The sequence below is a fragment of the Ammospiza nelsoni genome, chromosome 16, assembly GCF_027579445.1.
Source record: "Ammospiza nelsoni isolate bAmmNel1 chromosome 16, bAmmNel1.pri, whole genome shotgun sequence".
NCBI classification, from domain to species: Eukaryota; Metazoa; Chordata; class Aves; order Passeriformes; family Passerellidae; genus Ammospiza; species Ammospiza nelsoni.
In genome coordinates, this window is record NC_080648.1 from 19,272,122 (window position 1) to 19,290,412 (window position 18,291).

Below are 18,291 nucleotides of genomic sequence, written 5' to 3' on the forward strand. Positions count from 1 at the left end.
GTTTATCTGAATGGAATGTGGGAGGTATTTCAAAAAGGACCGTGTGAACGTAGATCAACTGTATGAACTTCAGGTACTAGGAAGGTTTGTGTAATAAATAACTTTAATTTGTTCTTCAAGAAACTGCACAGAACTTGCTTGGTAACGTCCTTGTCGTGATTTATGTAGTGGATTCTCAGGATGAGCGGATACTGCAGCGCTGATCCACTCCCAGAAGCACGGGACAAGCGCAGGAGACCCGGCTGCAATAGTGGCAAAACAGAAGCAGAACCGATTTGAATGACTCCCTATTTTTCTCATGCAGAGAGAGCTTTCTAGGAAGACCTGCAGCTACATCCCAGGATCCACCTCCCAGCTTTTTGTAAGCACCCTCCTGGTCCACTCCCTGCAGCCCCAGCCGGCCCGAAGCCGGCTGTGACCCGGGAGTACCGAACGAGCCCGGAAGGGCCCGGCCCGGCCCGGCCCGGCCCGGCCCCGCTCCCCTCGCACGCCCACGGTCAGCGGACAGGAAGCGGAAGCGCGCAGCGCCTCGGTGGCGGCGATGCCGCTCGCGTGGGCCCAGCCGCGTCTTTCCGGTTCCGCTGCAGCGGCGCGGGCGGCGAGTGACGGGTCCCGGGTCCTTCCGCGGCGCCGAGGGCGGCGCGGCCCCGCCCGGCCCATGGACCGGCACAAAGTGAAGCGGCAGCGTCTGGACCGGATCTGTGAAGGTGAGGCGGGGCGGGCGCCTCTCGGCAGCTGCGGCAGCAGCGGGCGGTGGGCAGCGGCACCTGCCCCCACGGGGACCCGCTGCGCGCTTGTGGAGCTGAGCGTCCGCCTGGCCGGGGGCGAGCAGGGCCTCGCCGCACGCGGAGGCGCTGCCTACGGCCTTCTGGGAAGGGCCGGATGCTATTGACTGTCGGAGGTTCTGTGGACGTACAAGTTCTGCTCACTTAAGGGGGAAATATTATCTGGGCATGCTGGGATGGAGGGAGGGCCGGTCACTGGGGAGGAGGTATGAAGCGACTTTGTCACTCGTTTCAGGAGCCAGGAGTAAGACGGCATGCTGCTGAGCAGATCACCTCTCATATATTATTATTGATAATGCATGCTTTATTTTCCTTCATGTAAGTGGTGGTTGTGCTTTTTTTCTCAGTGTCTTTTCCCTGTGTTTTGTCTTCATGTGTTTTGCTTTGCCTAATCTGTTCCTAAATGCTATTAGCTACTTGTTGGACTAGCAGATGAGGGTTCCAGAATTCTTGTCTGTTATGTAATCACTCCTGCTCACTTTCTTAATAGGCATACGGCCTCCTATTGTGAATGGCCCAATGCCAGCACGGCCACTGGTTGCACTCCTGGATGGACGAGATTGCACTGTGGAGATGCCCATCTTGAAGGACGTTGCTACAGTGGCATTTTGTGATGCTCAGTCAACTCAGGAAATCCATGAAAAGGTGGGCAAGAAGATGTGCAAGATTCAGAAGTAGAGCTTTGCCTCTTAGTTAATCAAACCAGATATTGATTTGGACTGGTTTTTGTTATAGGTGCTGAATGAGGCAGTGGGAGCTCTGATGTACCACACCATTACCCTTTCTCGTCAGGATCTGGAGAAATTCAAAGCCCTCAGGGTCATTGTGCGTATTGGCAGTGGCTATGACAATGTTGACATCAAATCCGCTGCAGAACTAGGTATGATGACACTGTTAGGTGTCTGTTGTGATCAGAACTGAATGTGAAATTGAACACTGAACATCTTTTTGTGCTTTTTGAGTTGACTGCGTTTAAAAACTTCTATGTACAAAGATTTGGAGCTGCTCAGTATCAGGTATCTTTAGGAAGCTGACCAATAGAGGGGCTGATAGGGGCTTAAAAGAAACATTCTCAGTTTTCAGATTGCTCTGCTATTGATGTTGGTGTCTTTGTTGTTGTTTGGGATTCAAGAATCTGAATATGATGTCTAGCTAACTTTTAGTGAGGTGACTTTGGTCTTTTTGTGACACCTGAGCAAACTGCTGTCTGAAAAAAGCTGCTTGCAAATGCTGATGCCAGATAAACTCATTGTAAATGCTTCATGAGTTTTTTCCTTAATTTTGCATATGCAAATAGATTCTGATATAAAACTTTATTAGTTATCCCTTTGGAATCCTAGGCATGTGAAAAGTGTCTGAATCAGGTGACAAGATGATGTTATTTACTAAACAGATGGTAGTGAGACTTCTGGACCTTTTAGTCTCATAGGTGAGATGTGTCACTCAAGTGTCCTTCCTCTTCTTTTTTGAGTTTTACAGGTGTAAGGGATTCTAAAGCTTCCTTAATGTAATGCAGGTCTTGTTAAGGTTAAATCAAATACAGGTATTAGTATATAAAATTGAAATAGGCAAGCATTGCAATTTTCAGATCTGTAAGAACAGGTGAATTTCTTATAAATGAATAGTGTGTATTGGGCTAGTGCTTGAATTAGGTCAAAAGAACCTTTTCATTTGGATGATTCAAAGGAATAGTCTTAAGAGTTCCTGTCAAGGTCCTTGGCTTTCATCCAGCCATATTTGTGCTGAATTTGGAACCTAACCTAGTCTTAATGCTTCTCTATTTAAGGTCACCATCCATGTCTTTGATTCATTCAGATTCAAAGATTTCCCTTTTCCTCCACTGCGCACTCATTAATCCAAGGTGAAATGAGTCAAAATTCCTTCACCATCAGACCATTGCTTGCCACTTTTGCTGTGGAGTGACAGTGCAATGACCCTTACATGTGGCCAGATTTACTTTTTAATGGGCAATTAATGGTTGTTTTCATGCTTAGCCAGGCCTTTTAATTCATTCAGAGGTAAGATACTGTTCCTTGTGAGTTCTGAATCTTCAGACCAAAGGGCTGTTGTCTGTGTTTGTTCATTACATTTAGGTATGATACTGTATGTTAACACAATCTTTGTCTGGCTGTGTAACAGATGAATGCATGGGGCTTGTCTAGAGGTGAATGAGATGGCAACCAGTGAGATTAAGAGAAATTGGTGTTTTCTATCACCCCTGCTCATGTCCTCTGAGTTGTCTGTGTGGCATTATGGCAAAATTGGAAATAGTTTGATAGAGAACAACAGTCGGATATCTGGGGTTGTCTGTGGCCATTGCGCTCCTAATTCTCATGGTAAAGCATGGTCTGAGTTTAGCCAAATGTTTCCTCTGACTAGGCTTACGAAACAATGATGCCTTCAACCATTGCCTAGATTTAGTTTCCAGTTTTTAGCTAGGTGGTGGACTTTTGAGGTAGAAGAGTTGCCTTGGTTTGGCAAGTGACTAGGGTTATATTTGGGAATAGACCATTTTTCCATCTAATTATTTTTATTTCTTTGGTGGTTTGTCAAACGAAGGATAGCAGGAATGAAATTTTATGTTTCCAGCCTCCACCCTCCTATTTTTTTTTTCATAGATTGTATCAGAATCTGGTTGAAGTTCTGAGCAGAGTTCCATCTTTCCCTTTTCTGATAGTAATTTATGTTTCTAGGACTTCAATTCTGTTTGCATTACTAATTTACTTGATAGTTGTAGCCATGGGTTTTATGGTCCTTGTGTTTGTATGTTATTCTAGAGTGGGAGTGCTATTTTTAAGCTTGACTTCAAGTGGATTTAGAGAAGCTCCTGGGACTTCTGTCTGCATTTAATTAGTTAGTTAGTTATTGTTGCTCCTGGGGAGGCTAATGAGTGAGCATCTGGACCATGAGGCATGAGGAGCTCAGCCATTTGTCTCAATTCTTCTACAGAATGCCTGTTAATTTGTCAGGAGTATCTGTGGAAGGAGTGCATCTTTTTGAACGCAGGTCTTTTAAAACAGTTAGTTGCATGTATCACTTGTATGGCCCAGTTTTCTCATTTCAGCTTTTTTGTTTTTCTGCTGAGTATGATAATCAAATACATATTTATAAAGAAGGAATGGTATTTCCTGGGGGATTGAAAGGACGGCTGGTCATCTGTGTTGTAGTAGAATGAGGTTCTGAAATGAATCCTGTGTTTCTTGAGTTCTGGAGTACTCAGTTATCTTTTGGCATTTGTGCTTAAAGAGCTTTATGTTGATTTAGGATTGTGATGCTAAAAATCTTATATGACCTCTATGGCTTTGCAGGCATTGCCGTTTGCAACATCCCTTCCTCCTCAGTAGAGGAGACTGCTGACTCTACCCTCTGCCACATCTTGAACCTCTATCGCCGTGTTACTTGGCTACATCAGGCTCTGCGGGAAGGGAATCGAGCCTCAAGCGTAGAACAGATTCGAGAGGTAGCTGGAGGTGCTGTGCGTATCCGTGGGGAGACTTTGGGCATCATTGGACTCGGTAAGTGATGGGAATTGTTAGACTGAAAAGAGAACTGTGAACGTTTTTGGGAAGCTAAGAGTCACATACTGAGAAAAGTGATAATTCTACAACTGTTCTTTGTGAAACACACTGACTCCTAAGGAATGCTAGTGCCCTATTCTGGATATCTTCAAGATCTGGGTATATGTCAGGGGATTGGTTACTCTTTTTTTGATTCCAGATGGTTAGAAGAATTGGAACATTTATACAGCTCTTCTCAGTGACTGTTTCCCTCTGTGCTAAGTACTGTCTCAGTAGCAAAACTGCCTGAAAGGTGGCTACCAATTCCTTCTCCAAGTTCTTGTAGCCAGATTATTATCTCTGTCTCAGAGTCTAGATTTGGTTTGAAAACAGAACTGCTTCTTGACTACGTTCTGGCTATTGCATGGGGAGGAACTAGAATTAGTTACATAGGAGCAGCACTGAATAGCCTCCTCTGGATCCCTATGGCAATCCTAGGGGTTTCCAGGGCTGCAGTACCTTGGCCCCTGGTAGTAAACTTCAGTGTAGGCTCCCAGTCTACCCCAGTATCTTGTCTTTAAAGTTTGTTTTACCTTTCCTTGATGATTGTGGGTTTTCTTTTGTGAAGGCCGAGTTGGACAGGCAGTGGCTCTGCGAGCCAAGTCCTTTGGCTTCAACGTGATTTTCTATGATCCCTATCTGCCGGATGGAGTGGAGCGATCCTTGGGTTTACAACGAGTAGGAACCCTGCAGGATCTACTAATGCACAGCGATTGCATCACATTGCACTGCAGCCTGAATGAACATAACCATCACCTCATCAATGACTTCACTATTAAACAGGTGCAGCAGGAGCTTGATTTCCCCCACAGAGCACTGTGGAAATGAATGCAAACCAAAACTGCTGCTTTCACAGAGGCTGAGAGCGTGTGAATCCTGCTGCCTCTGTTGTGTGCCTCCTGCTGCCTTTGGAGGCTGGGAGCGTGTGGATCTGGGTGCCTGTGCTTTGTGCTGTATAGAATTTTATGTTAAGAGAAGAACAGGATTGGCTCTTCTTGCAAAGTAGTTTCCTTTATAAAGAATATTTTAGGTGATTCCATAATTTCAAATTATCTTTAAAATAATTTACTGCACTGGTTAGAGATAGATGTGGCATGGCTGGGACTGTGTACATTGTTTTACACAGTGCTGCCAAAGCCTCTCTGCCCAAGCCCACTGCAAAGCCAGTCTCAGGCTAAGTGGTCTATGAATGTTTTCCAGTAGTATTATGAGAGACATTTGGACATTGTAGTCCAGTTTTGTGTAGCTGGATACTTGAGTCATGGTTCCTGTCCTTTTTTTTTTTTTTTTTTAATGTAGTAGGATGAATATGGAGTGCAGAACTTAGAGTTCCACTTTTGCCCTTGTTGTCTTATGGTTTTGTTTGTTGATTTTTAGAGCAAATTTCTCAAGCATTGCTTGCAGGCATTTCCCCTGTGGGAAGCTTTGCAGTGAAAGCACTCCTAGTTCCTCCAGACCTCATCTAGTCACTGCAGACTCCTGCTCATTTCCAGTAGATTTCCCAAGATTCACTTAGCTTCCATGAAAAGTCTCATTCTCAATGCATGTACTATTTTTCTTCTTTCAGATGCGTCAGGGCTGCTTCTTAGTCAACACAGCCCGGGGAGGGCTGGTAGATGAGAAAGCCTTAGCACAAGCCTTGAAAGAGGGGAGAATCAGAGGAACAGCATTGGATGTGCATGAGTCTGAACCTTTCAGGTAATGTTGTACCTGCATGCCTGCTGCTGTCTGGTGGTTCACCTAAACTGGATGGTTCTTTTGGCGGTTTGGTGGGTTTGGGTTTTTTGGGGTTTTTGTTGTTATTTGGCTTACAGATGGGGTTATCACTTCTGGAAAAAAACCTTCTTCTTCCCCCCAGTTTTGCTCAGGGGCCGTTAAAAGATGCACCCAATGTTATCTGCACCCCTCACACTGCTTGGTACAGTGAACAGGCTTCCATTGAATCCAGAGAAGATGCAGCTAAAGAGATCCGTAGAGCTATTACAGGTAATGAAGATTTGCAGCTGCTGCTAAATTTTGTTAGTTCACTGCAAGGATTATGCTGATTGCTCTGAAAACTTAGACTCATTAAGTGGTTTATGGGACTGGCGTGTAAGTTGATAATTGTATCTTTGGCTTCTGAGAATTCTTGTACCTAGTGCCAGAGTGGCTCTTTCCCTGGGAAAGCCTTTTTACCCACATCTTCCAAATCCTTTGCAATAATTCCTTTGATAGTTTTACTGTATGTTTTTTTCCTTGAGTAGTACATGTTGTCTCTTGAAAAAAGTGAGGCTTGGCAGTTGCAGTTTGTGGCAATAATTTTTACCTGATCATAGAAGTGGGAGGAAAAGATCAGTTTCTTGCCATCTCCAGACACCAGATGATTAGAGGAGAGTCTCATGTATCCAGTGTGTCCTGTGGAAGTGGATGAAAAGATTTTGCGCTTTTCCTTTCTACTTTCCTTTGTAAATGCTGCAGGGAACAAGTCTCTCCTACCTGTTTTCTGGGGGTTTTTTGTCATTCTTGATGCCTTTGCAGGTCATATACCTGATGCTTTGAGAAACTGTGTTAATAAGGAGTACTTGCTGTTAGCAGCTCAGTGGTCCAATATTGATCCTGCAACTGTCCACCCAGAACTCAATGGAGCTGCAGCTTACAGGTGAGATACATAGGTTATCCAAGCATATCTTCCTGCTGAAGTAGGCCAGGGCTTTTGAGAACTGCTTGTACCTGCAAACAGGTATGTCTCTGTTCCTATACACTCTATATATAGAGTTCTTTCTTGAAACTTAACAGCAGCACTTCTAAAGGTGTACGAGTATTTAACACGTACTTGGTCATATTGAGTTCCAGCTGCATATTGGTCAGTATTTCCAAATCCTTGGAAGACATGCCCAAGAGATACCTTAATATAAGAAAGCCTGCTGAATGTCCTAAAAAAGGTCTGCAGCTCTACATTAGAAGTTGTGCATAGCATTAGGGCTATATAAAAACAAAGCACAGTTCTTACATGTAGCCCAGATACAGACTATTACTGAGTCACTGTTCCAGTGGATTTGTTCAGTAGTCTAAACAGAGTGCATTTGAGTTTATCTGCTACAAACCTGTAAAGTGATTGTGGACGGGTTGCTTCCCTTCTGTTTGTCTCCCATCTGCAAAGGTAGGAAATATATTTTCCTTCCTTCTATGAGAGATCTAGAGAAGTTGAAATGTATTTATGGAGAGGGCATAGGGAAGCAGAATGGAAGTGATGGAAGAATAGTTCATTAGCAATTCATGACTGTCACTCTCCTATTTTTCATCTTGCATCTAGCTGTTTTATCAGTTCAGCCTCTTACTTTTTCTGTCTTGGAGCCCAGTGAAGGATAACTGCAGCTTACACTCTTCCTGCTGATGGGGAGGGAATTCCTAGGCCTCCAGGTGCCTTCATAGAGTGCCTCACAATATTTTCAACTGGAGATAAATTTTGTATCTGTTTTCAAATGCTTAGTATGTGACCTCAGACCGTCTGGGTCTGTCTGCAAACAGGTGTCATTTGGCATTAGGATACCACTGCTTCTCCTCAGCTCTGGAGACTTTTTCTGTGTTCTATCTCAGAGCGTTTCTCTTAGAAAGAGGGATTTGTTTTCAGCACGTCTGAGGGCATAGCTCCTTTTCCTTCGAATAACTCTGTTGGACAAGCTTGTAATTTCTATGTTTTTGTTGGTTTTAGGTTTCCTCCAGGAGTAGTGGGAGTAGCCAACCCTGGGCTACCAGAACCACCAGTAGTGGAAGGGATTGTAGCTCATGGGATCCCTCCTGTTTCTCACTCTGCACCACGTACTCCTTCCCCAGGAGAGACAAGCAAACTGGATGCAGACAGAGAGATTCCTGCTGACCAATAGCAGCATGTTTCTCTCCTCTCCTTTGGCAGCAGAAAAAAGTAGGAGGGCATCTCCTCCTAGGACCTTTTTAACACCCTACAGACACTGTTTCCTGTTCACATGGGACAGGAGAATGCATTTCCTTGCTGACAGACTTTAGCTCTTGCCTTTATTTTGTAACCTTTTAGTTATAATTTCTTGATGAATCTTTCTCCTTTTCTGGGGCACGGCAGCAGTGACCTTGCCTCCCATTGGCTTAATGAATCAGTTCTCCCATGTATGTGCTTCAGTTGTCTGTGACAGGGAACTGTCTTTGTGTGCTTGAAAATGGAAGTGAAGCCACCTGATCAGGGATGGTCCTTGGTGGTTGAAACTTAAGTGCACACTTTTCAGTTGTGATTTGTAGCTTAAATTTAATTTGGCAGAACCTCTTTTAAGTGTAGCCATGGGGAATATTAGAAAAAATATTAGTGAATTGGAGAAGTTGTGATTATTGTCTTCATTATGCCCTTGATAAAAGGCAGCCAGGCTAAGCTCTCTGTGTTACTTTGCTTGTTTTAATTAACGTTTCCTGTGAGAACAGGCATAGCGCAGGCACTGTTAATGCTTGACCATACACAGTTTTCTCTATGCAGTTCTAGGCCTGAAGTTAAAAGTAGCACTGTCAAAGCCAGCCTTCTAAATAGTTTGGAAGGGATTAAAATGTCATCAAATGTATTTTGTTGGCAACCATGTTTGTGAGGTTTCAGAATTTTTCACCCTGGAGTCTATAAGTTGGAGAAGGTAAGAAAATGCTGAAATAGGAAAAGCGTGCACTGAGAGACAGCAAGTAGCAATAATGTGCAGCTGCAGTTGCAGATTCTTCACACAAAGTACCTCGTAGTCTATGGCAGTGTTTATCCACAAGGGATCCCTCACACTAGAATTCTAAGCTTTAAGATACAGATTTTGTTTTCTTTTTGCATAATTGCATCGGCTAGAAGTAACATCCCACTTGTCTGTGCTGGTGGAGAAGGCAGCTTTTAACAGTCAGGAAAAAGTTCATCACCCAGAAGGTGGTTAACCACTGGAATAGACTCCCCAAGGAGGCTAGCACAGCACCAAACCTATCTGAGTTCAAGAAGTGCTTGGACAATGCTTGTCGGTACATTGTGGGATTCTTGGGGTGTCTTCTGCAAGGCCAGGAGATGGACTCCATGATCCTGATGGCTCCCTTCCAACTCAGCATAGTCTACAATTTTGTGATATACTCATCTCTATAGCAGGGCAGGGCAGCAGGGCAACGCAAGACAGCAGTTTGTTTTACATGAATAGGCTTTGTGATACTAAAAGGAGAATTAATACTTGCAGTTTTTCACCTGAAGCCAAGGCAGGATTGTTGCTGGCAAGTCTTCTCCATTTCACAAATGACTGAATATGAATCGCTTCTTTAAGGGGTGTGGAGTCTTCAGCAAAGAGGTTCCACAGAAGAATATTTTTCTTTAATTTCACATCTTCCTTTAATTTAATCTTGTTACACTTCAGTTATAGTCTTTCCATGTGCAAGATGTAACAATATCTGATTGATTTGTTTATGTTGTTTGGATATATTAAAGTAGGTGCTGTATGGGAGGCATACCCTATGTGTGGGTTTCTCTGCCTCCCTTGATTATTCTCTCTGTTGTGTGTCTGTGACTGGAAGATGAACAGATGGGAACAGATTGGTGAAAGAACTTGAAGTATGGACAAAATCTTCTGTTTAGGCTGTTTAGTTTAGGAAGGTAAGGAAAGCTTTCAGAATAACGAAGTTCTCAGATTTTTTTTTCTGGTTTAATTTTGTTTTTCCAATACTGCCTTCTCTGTAGTGGCTTACTACTAATACAGTGATTCATTCCTTTCTCCTCCCCTTCTCCACTCCTCTCAGAAATTCAAGAAAGGAAAATAGTCAAGAAGTAAACTTCAGGTGTTTTCTTAAAAATTTTACACTTGAGCTGTTTAGTATTAGTGAGATAATACTAGTTTTCTAGTGCTGAGTATCTTTTTTTGATAAGGTATTTGTCTCAGTGAAGATTCTTTGCTTCTATGTTTTTGTGGATGATTCTGATTCTACTTCACATTCATATACCTCCTTGGCTGCTCAGGTCTAGCAGATCAGACTGAGACTGGTGGTAGGCATGAGTTACAGGAGAACTTTTTCTGAACAAATGCCTGGAGCTCAGAAGCCCGTTGATTGCAGGTGTACCTAAAATAACCATCAGCACTCTCCTGAATTCTCTAATCTCTAGGAAATTCAGATTTCATAAGCTGCTGGCTCAGAAAGATCTTCTGACAGGCAGGTGTGGAAAAGTTTTCAGAGAGCTCATCTTCTGAATGAGGGAAGCAGTCTGTCAATAACTACTCTTTATTTGCTGCTGAAAATTCCTGCCCTGCTTAGGGGTTCAGGACTGAGATTATTTTGTGGTAATGGGCTTCTAGTTACGAGCTTTGAGGATCAGAGTACATTGACCTTGTCTTTTCTAGAGCACAATGCAAGATAGATTTATTTTTTTAGAAGAGGCAATTTATTTTTTTTTTCTTTGTTACTGCAAGTATCTCTATAGAAAGTCAAATAACTGAGCAGAGAAAGAGTAGAAAAATTTCATTTGGGGGAAATATGAGTTTCTCAGTTCATATTTTTGGTGGCTAGATACACTAGTGACTAGTAAGCATAGGAATTAAATGATTGATGATGTAAGAAATATTTCCAGTTATGGGTACCAAGGAGTTGAAGCTGACAGCATTGATAGTGGCTTGTTCTATCCAACACAATGTACACTTGTTATTGGATATGACAGTAATTTTCCTCTTGGTTAAAGCCACAGCAGAAAATGTTGAGGTAAAAATGAACAGAACCCTCGTCTTGTCCTCAAAGGACTCTCTTTGCATTTATAGGATTACTCTGCTTGTGTGCTGTTTGTACCTCTGCTGACAGCCTGAACCTATTATCACAGACAAAGGCTGTTCTGAATGGATAGCTCAAAGAAAAATTTACTGGTACTAAAGCATCCTGAGATCTTCTTTCCTGGAGTGCCAAGTACTTTGTCAGCACTCTTTGTTGTGTGATACACTGAACTTGCAGCTCCCCCTTCCAAGCTTAGTGCAGTATACAGAAATGGAGTGACTTTTTTTTTTGATGCCTTCTTTCAGAACTACTGCAGAGCTTTAATCCCAAAGAACAGGAGTCTCCCAGGGTGAGGCAGGTGTTCCCTAGCCGCACTAATCTGCTTACAGGAGGTGCTCACACTATCCCAAGGTACATTCTGTTTGTCAGGGTCACTGCTGCTGACCAGCTTTTTTTATAGAGGACTCAGAGTTTCAGAAATATATTTTTGTAGACAATGATTAAACTGTGAAACATTGAAATAAAGCATGTAAACAAAAAATTACAGCACTGTCCTCTGTACAGATGTTTTCCTCACTTCAGTTCTCTCCTGGCTCATTAGAAAATGTTTGATTATTGATCTTGGATATATTTTAATAAAGTTCTCCAAAGAACATGGCTGCTGTCTATGGAAGGGGTAGCCTTAGATACAGTATTGAAAAGGAGGGTTGAAAACCTGTACAGGTGAGTGTCCGCATCTCAAATTATTTAAATTCCACAAAATCGGTCCCTGGATCAGCCACTCTGGAAAGTTACTTTCTTTGTATGCTGTAGCATTTGCCATCACTCAAGGCTGTGCAGGTGGCAGTCTGGAGAAGAAGCCACATTCAGTGCCTAAGGGACACCTTTGGATGTAGGGTGCTGGTTACTTACCTGATTTCTCACAAGCTGAAATTGTGTTATCTGTTTTGCAGCTATTTAAGTATGTAGTTTAGCAGCAGTAGCTGTCTTTACCCTTTCACAGTAAAGCAGTATTTAAAATTAACACACAGCTTATGAAACTATTTTTTCTAACTTGTAGTAGAGGTTGGTGCAACAGAATTAGCATAGAAAAGTTGTTAGGTATTTTTTAAATTGAATTTAATTCACGTTTTATGACTTATGCTGTCTGGGTCAATTATTAATGACACTTAGGAAACCCCTAGTATTGCTGAATTTTATCACTGTTGGCCCACCTGGTGCTGTATGCCATTGGAATATCCAGCACTGTGCTTGGGAGATGGGAAATGCTGGTCTGCTTTATTACAGTAATGGGAGTCTGAACTGGTGGAATGCGAAGGGGCATAGGGGCACTTGGAATCTTTCACATGGTGGTACTATTTGTCGTGCACAGCTGGTAATATTACTGTTTCAGTAAAGAAACTTAAGACATGAGGACAAAGACTGGTCTTCAAAGAATGTAGCAGATCTTGGATTTACCATGGCACTTACATCTAAGACATAATGGCTCTGCTACCATTCAGTAATGTTTCATGTAAGTACTGTACTTAAAAAGAAAAACAGGGGAGGGGAGTTAGTCAATCTAATGGTGTGTAGCAAATCAAAACTCAGAGATGCTGTACAGCACAGGAGGAGAGCACGGAGTGCTAGTGCCACTGATACTTTGAAGTTTTGTGTAGTTGTTCAGTTGGTATTAGGCATTGCCTTACCCATGTTCCAGTCAGTACATTGCATCCCTTTAACTAGAAAGTAACAAAGAGGAAATGTCATCCGCTTGAAACAACTGGGCACAATCATTTGAATAAATGGAAGTGAAAGCAAGCAAGTTGTCTTTGCTGTTGCTAATTCAGTGTCAAATGGGACTCTGCCAGAGTGAAGAAACAATATGTGCGAAAGAGCAACCTACTTTCACAAGAGTATCCTTGTGCTGGTATGGAGTATAGCATCTGCTCCTCATTACAGTTCCTAGCACTGCTACTGTGCCTTTACTGCAAAAGCAGAAACAGATACTATAAGATGATTAAGTATTTTGTGGTTCATGTTGAAAAGGGGCAGGTTTAGGACATTGAGCTGTGCTACATGATAACTGTTCAGATTTATGAGCTAATCATGACAGCTGAATTCATTCACCTTCTGATTTTGTATCTTAATTGCTTCCTAAATGCACCTGCTTTCCAAAATCTGCCTCACTGGAAAGTGAAGCACCCCAATCTGTGCGGTGCTGCCGGTCCTCTGGGGCCAGCAGCAGTTACTCATGCTATCTGTGGGATCCTGCCTGAGACGCGGGCACTGGTTCTCCTATGTGTTTACATCAAAATTTAGGTTAAAACTCCTTCATTTCTGCGATAATTCCAGGTTTTGGATTTGGCGGTCGTGTGGGATTCTGCCTAGGCAAGGCCCACGCCCGCCGACGGGCCCTCCCGCTCCGCCACGAGGCCCGTCCCTCCCGACGGCCCCTCGGACCGCCCGGGTCCCGCCTGTCCCGCGCGGGGCCTTGTGGGGCCGGGTCGATCGCGCAGTGCACGCCGGGACGGCGGCGGGCGGCGCTCAGGCCCAGCGCGGGGCAGGAGCCTCTCGGTGCCTCGGGCGGCGGCTGCGGCCGGAGCGCTCGGGCGGCGGCTCTGCCCGGCGGGGATGGCGGACGCGGCGGCCTCTCCCGTGGGGAAGCGGCTTCTGTTGCTGCTGGCGGCGGGGCCGGGCGAAGGCGAGACGGCGGGGTCCGAGCCGGGGCCTGCGCTGCCCGCACGGGCCTGGCGGAGCGGCACCGTGAGGGCCATGAGCGGAGCGGTGCCCCAGGACTTGGCGGTGAGGCCCGGGGCGAGAGTGGGGTACACAGTACCGTGGACGGGGCCGCGGGTCGAGCCTCCCGTGAGGGCTGCGGGCGGTCCGGGCTAGACTGGGGGCGGGCGGGGTGCTGCGGCCGAACTGTGCCGGCGGCCCGAGCCCTCCTGCAGCGCCGGGCCCGCCGGACGCGCTCCGGGGCTGGAAGCGGCGGGTCCAGCCTGCGACGAGCTCAGCGGCGGAGCGACCGGGCAGATATGTGAGGGGTCCGGTACCGCCGGTGCGCTGGTTGGAAGTAACATAGGTGTAAAACAAATACGTCTGGGACATTTCTGCTGCTGATGGATATGTATGTATATAACCCCAATGCGTTGTTTTGGGGTTTTTTAGGTTGTTTCATTTTGTTCTTCCGCCGGGAAGATGCTAAGTATTCTCGATCACCATGAATTATATATGAAAATACATATTGAGTGCTGACTTTTGAGTGAGGCTCATCCATTCGAATTTTTCTCAGGTTTTGTATTTAGTTGTAGGAATTTGGGCTTCATGTAATGTATTTAAGCACTCTAGCATTTGTCTGGTTTTTTCCTAGTATAGCTCAGTTAAACGTTTGGGTGGAGATCCTAAAAATGTATTGGTGGAGTGTCTCTTTGCATGTGTCGATTCTGCAGGTACTTGCTTTAAGTGCTGGCATGCTTTGGAGGGCTGTGTCTGATTTAGTGTCACATGGTAGTAGGAATGAGGTTCTATGTTTGTGAAGAGTTTTAGTTCTCTTTATGATCAGTTTTTTAAAAATTAGTAGTTACCATAAGTTCTTTGGGCTTGTTTGCAGAGCTCCAGATTTGAGCTGTTACCTTGACATCTATCCTCTAGTGTTACTGCTTTCTTGTCCTTGTTCTAGAACTGCACCTACAGCTGTCAGTACAAAGCAGTGTGCTAGGTTTGACTCTGCAAATTGGGTGGGCCTGGCATCCTATGTCTGCAGTTGAGAGCTGCGGTTGTGTACTCTAGCTGCTGCCTAACTTCTTCAAGGAAGAGGAAGGAAAAGCCCATGCATAAAGGGTTTCTTCGAAAGGGAAATGTGTCAGGTCTTTGAGACTATCTGAATTGTGAAAGTGTGTCGGGGCTAAGATCCAGCTGAAGAGCCGCTCTTGTAGCAGACTGCATTGGACATGTGTGTCATCAGTAGTCTTGCATTTTCATTGGTGTGTGAATTCATTACCTTCATTCAGCACTGCAGTTCTCTCCCCAGCTCCTTTCATCAGTACCCTTCCACTTAATACTGTTTCAGGGGTGTAGCTGTCTCTAAACAGTGTATTCTCAAAAATCTATGCAAGAACTGTAAGATGTGAAATGTGTAAAATAGTCGAGGCAGAATTTAGAGTAATCTGGGACATTCAGTGTTTTCATGGACTCTTCCATGCATAATGAATGCTGCTGTGACATTGGCAATGATATGCTATTGGAAAAGAGTTCTCTTTAAAGTAATTCTGTCAGAGTTGGCGGGCACCAAGCAGTCAACCACTGTTTAGGAAATACTCTTCTGAGGTAACAATGTGGACTAGGTGTGATAAAGGCTGGGAAAAATTTATTTTCTACTCTTTGGTCTACATAAGTCTGTCCTTTCTCATAGCATCCTGCAAGGATGGTATCTATTGCTAGCCTGTAGTCTCATGTTGGCCTTACAGAAGTACAAAAGTGCAGTTGAATATCTGCACCTTTCTAGGGCAGAAATCTTGGGAATAGACAAGAAGTATAAAACTTAAAAGTATGGGTTTCATTGTTGGCTTTTTTTTTCCTGGTAGAGTAAAGCCTCTGAGAGATCTTTGGGTTTTTTCGCCCTGTAAAATTTTGGTTACAGAGAGTAGCTCTTAGACCTTCTTACTTTGATATAATGTGGAGTAACCTAATTGTGGTTAGTCCACAAAAAAATACATATAAAGGTCAGTCATAGTTGTCATCCCATATTCAGAGCATCTAGAAGAAATCCTGAGGAAAAATTATGCTGCTATTAGAAAACAGCTTTGCCTCTTCTAAATGGAAACAGGCGTTACCTGCTTTCTCAAAATGATTACTAGAACAGGATCATTAAAGACCTTTTGGGCTTTATCTCAGTCTGTTCCTAATATTGTAAAATTGCATGCTAATGGGAAAATAAGTCAATGTGTCACATGAAGGGCAGTACTGCTTTTCTTATGTGAAATAGAAGTATGAGAGATCACTGTTTTAATGGATAGGCAAGCTCTATAATACCATAAAAGTTAGGAGGCCTGGGACACAAAGTGTTTTGAGTAGGGACTACAGACAAAATAGCATAAATATAGTATTAAGAAACCTGTAGGTCCACTGAAAACGGAAAGATGTTCAGTCTAATTTCCACTATATTGCTGAAAATTGTTTAAGTGGTGGAAGGATATCTTGGAAGGTCTGACACTCTTTCTCAGCAGGGCAGCTTAAGCAGTAATGGAGTTCAAGAATTCATCAAGAGAGTTACTTCATATTCTTCCCTTGGGGTTTGACCTTTTGAGTCTGGGGGGAGGAATGGAGTAGAGGAGTTAAGTGGTCTCTAGTACTTCTTTTAATATGGTGTATTGGTAAAGCAGAGAGTTGTTTGTCTCTGGTTAGCCTTGTTGCTTCCCAGTGATGGTTACAAAACCCTGTTTTGATATCTAGCTTAAAGTGTTCCTTAACTGATCTGTTCATCTGACATGTTTGATTATATTTGGCAAGTGTGTAAGTTCTGTAGATGAGAGATTGGAATGTGACTTTTCTAACAGATAATAGCTCCAGTTTTTAGGACATGGAATGAGATTTGAAACCTTAGCATTCTTGCTGTGTAATTTCAAATTATTTTAACAGTTGTCCTTTGTGATAGGAAAGAAAAAAGAGAATGATAGAGTAGTGATTTAGATTTGTAGTGTGTATAGTGTAGTTTATATTGTTACACTTGTAAATAAGATTATTAAAAATCTAGCAAGTAGGTAATTCTGGGTAATCTCATGCCATCCAAAATATTTGCATTTGTTCAGGGAGTTTAATAACGTACAAGACAAGACAAAGCTTCCGATTTAGAATGGGTTTTGCAAACACAAACCCAGGCTGAAGCATTTAGTTCTGTGAATGTCAGTTAACCATACTGATACAGGCTGTCTATTGAAGTGCCAGGTAATAGTGTTGAGATTCTCTAAAAAATCCTACTGTGAAAGAGGCTTACCTTGAGTCATCATCTGTATTTCGGGATGAACAATTTTCATGTCTTTAATTTTGTATAGGAAAACACAGCATTTGGAGCCAGTGATGTATGTTTGGGCTTAAATAGTTTTTCATAGGTTAGTGATGGTTAATTTGATTCCTGTAGCTATGTAGATGTATTCTCAGTAATAACATTGCGATACTTACCCTGATTTTTCTTACTAAAATTGTGGTCTCATTTTCCATAAGGATTATAGGAATCTCATTTTCTATTAAGTGTCTGAAAAGAGATGATTATTTATTTTTTTTTAAATCAGATCTTTGTGGAATTCGATGGCTGTAACTGGAAACAACATGCGTGGGTGAAAGTCCATGCTGAAGAAGTTATAGTGTTGCTGCTGGAAGGATCATTGGTTTGGGCACCTCGAAATGATCCTGTTATGCTTCAGGGGACTAGAATCTCGCAGGCGCAGTGGCCTGCGCTGGTGAGTATTTGACCAGAAGCCCTTAGATCCTCAGAGATCATCAGCTCCACTGTGAAGCTCAATGCTTGGATCTTGTACAGGGCACCATTTTGCAGGTTCAAAAATTGCTTGGGGCATGGACTTTTACTAATACGAGTTCCTTAACTGGTACTTAATAGTGCCTTTGGGAAGGCATTGGAGAGGCAGTATGCTTCCAGTTCCTACCCCAGAACTTGCTATGACATATTGCACAGAAAAGTGATATTTACTATTTAAAGTTAGTCTCTGAAGAGATGTGTTATATATCTGAAAAGATTATTTTTCCCTATTTTAAAACCTTGTGTATGTCAGGCTTTTCTGAATTGTGAGAATAAGCCTTTTGGTCTTACGAAGGACTTTCCAGAGCTCTGTATGGTAAAGGCTGTTGCATCAATCGAATAGGCATACCAGAAGGCAATCTTCAGGAAGAGAATACTGTGCCTGATATATAAACCACAAATTGGCCACTCCGAATCTAAAAAATCTATTTCTGTTTTGTTGTCAGCATTAACTAACATGACGCACAAAATTTTCTCATGTTTCTTGATGTGGTTAACCATATTACTATTTACATGGCAGTTACATGTCAAGACACTTAAAAACAAAGCCAGTTTATTTTAGCTAGCATATCTGAATATGCCCATTCTGCAAACATCTTGATGAGTAGTATATATTGAAGGTCATTACTTATATATTTCTTCTCTTAGTGACTTCTGAAGAGGAACGATCATTATATGTGGGAATCCTTACCTCATTTTTATGCTGTTTAATTTTTATTATTTGTCCCTTTTG

General features: G+C 43.1%; 2 protein-coding genes across 3 annotated transcripts in view; both read left to right on the forward strand.

The window, feature by feature from the left end:
• Nucleotides 1-605: 605 nt before the first annotated feature.
• Nucleotides 606-11,699, forward strand: LOC132080371 (C-terminal-binding protein 2). The gene is made up of 9 exons (XM_059483507.1): nt 606-707; nt 1,276-1,430; nt 1,521-1,665; nt 4,094-4,300; nt 4,911-5,125; nt 5,910-6,040; nt 6,201-6,328; nt 6,860-6,980; nt 8,034-11,699. The coding sequence occupies exons 1-9, from the start codon at nt 659-661 to the stop codon at nt 8,203-8,205; spliced, it is 1,323 nt and encodes a 440-aa protein (XP_059339490.1). The 5' UTR covers nt 606-658; the 3' UTR covers nt 8,206-11,699.
• A 1,913-nt stretch (nt 11,700-13,612) lies between these two features.
• KDM3B (lysine demethylase 3B) overlaps nt 13,613-18,291 on the forward strand; it is a 47,734-nt gene continuing 43,055 nt past the window's right edge. For both annotated transcript variants that reach the window (XM_059483606.1, XM_059483607.1), the window contains exons 1-2: nt 13,613-13,828; nt 17,314-17,481. In XM_059483606.1, the coding sequence (XP_059339589.1) occupies nt 13,658-13,828; nt 17,314-17,481 (339 nt within the window). In that variant the 5' untranslated portion in view covers nt 13,613-13,657. The remainder of the gene's footprint in view (nt 13,829-17,313; nt 17,482-18,291) is intronic.

Coding starts and splice junctions, on each gene's coding strand:
- LOC132080371 (XM_059483507.1), top strand. CDS start 659: ATGGACCGGCACAAAGTGAAGCGGCAGCGTCTGGACCGGATCTGTGAA. Junction 1,666..4,093: donor CAAATCCGCTGCAGAACTAG/GTATGATGACAC, acceptor ATGGCTTTGCAG/GCATTGCCGTTTGCAACATC. Junction 6,329..6,859: donor GATCCGTAGAGCTATTACAG/GTAATGAAGATT, acceptor ATGCCTTTGCAG/GTCATATACCTGATGCTTTG.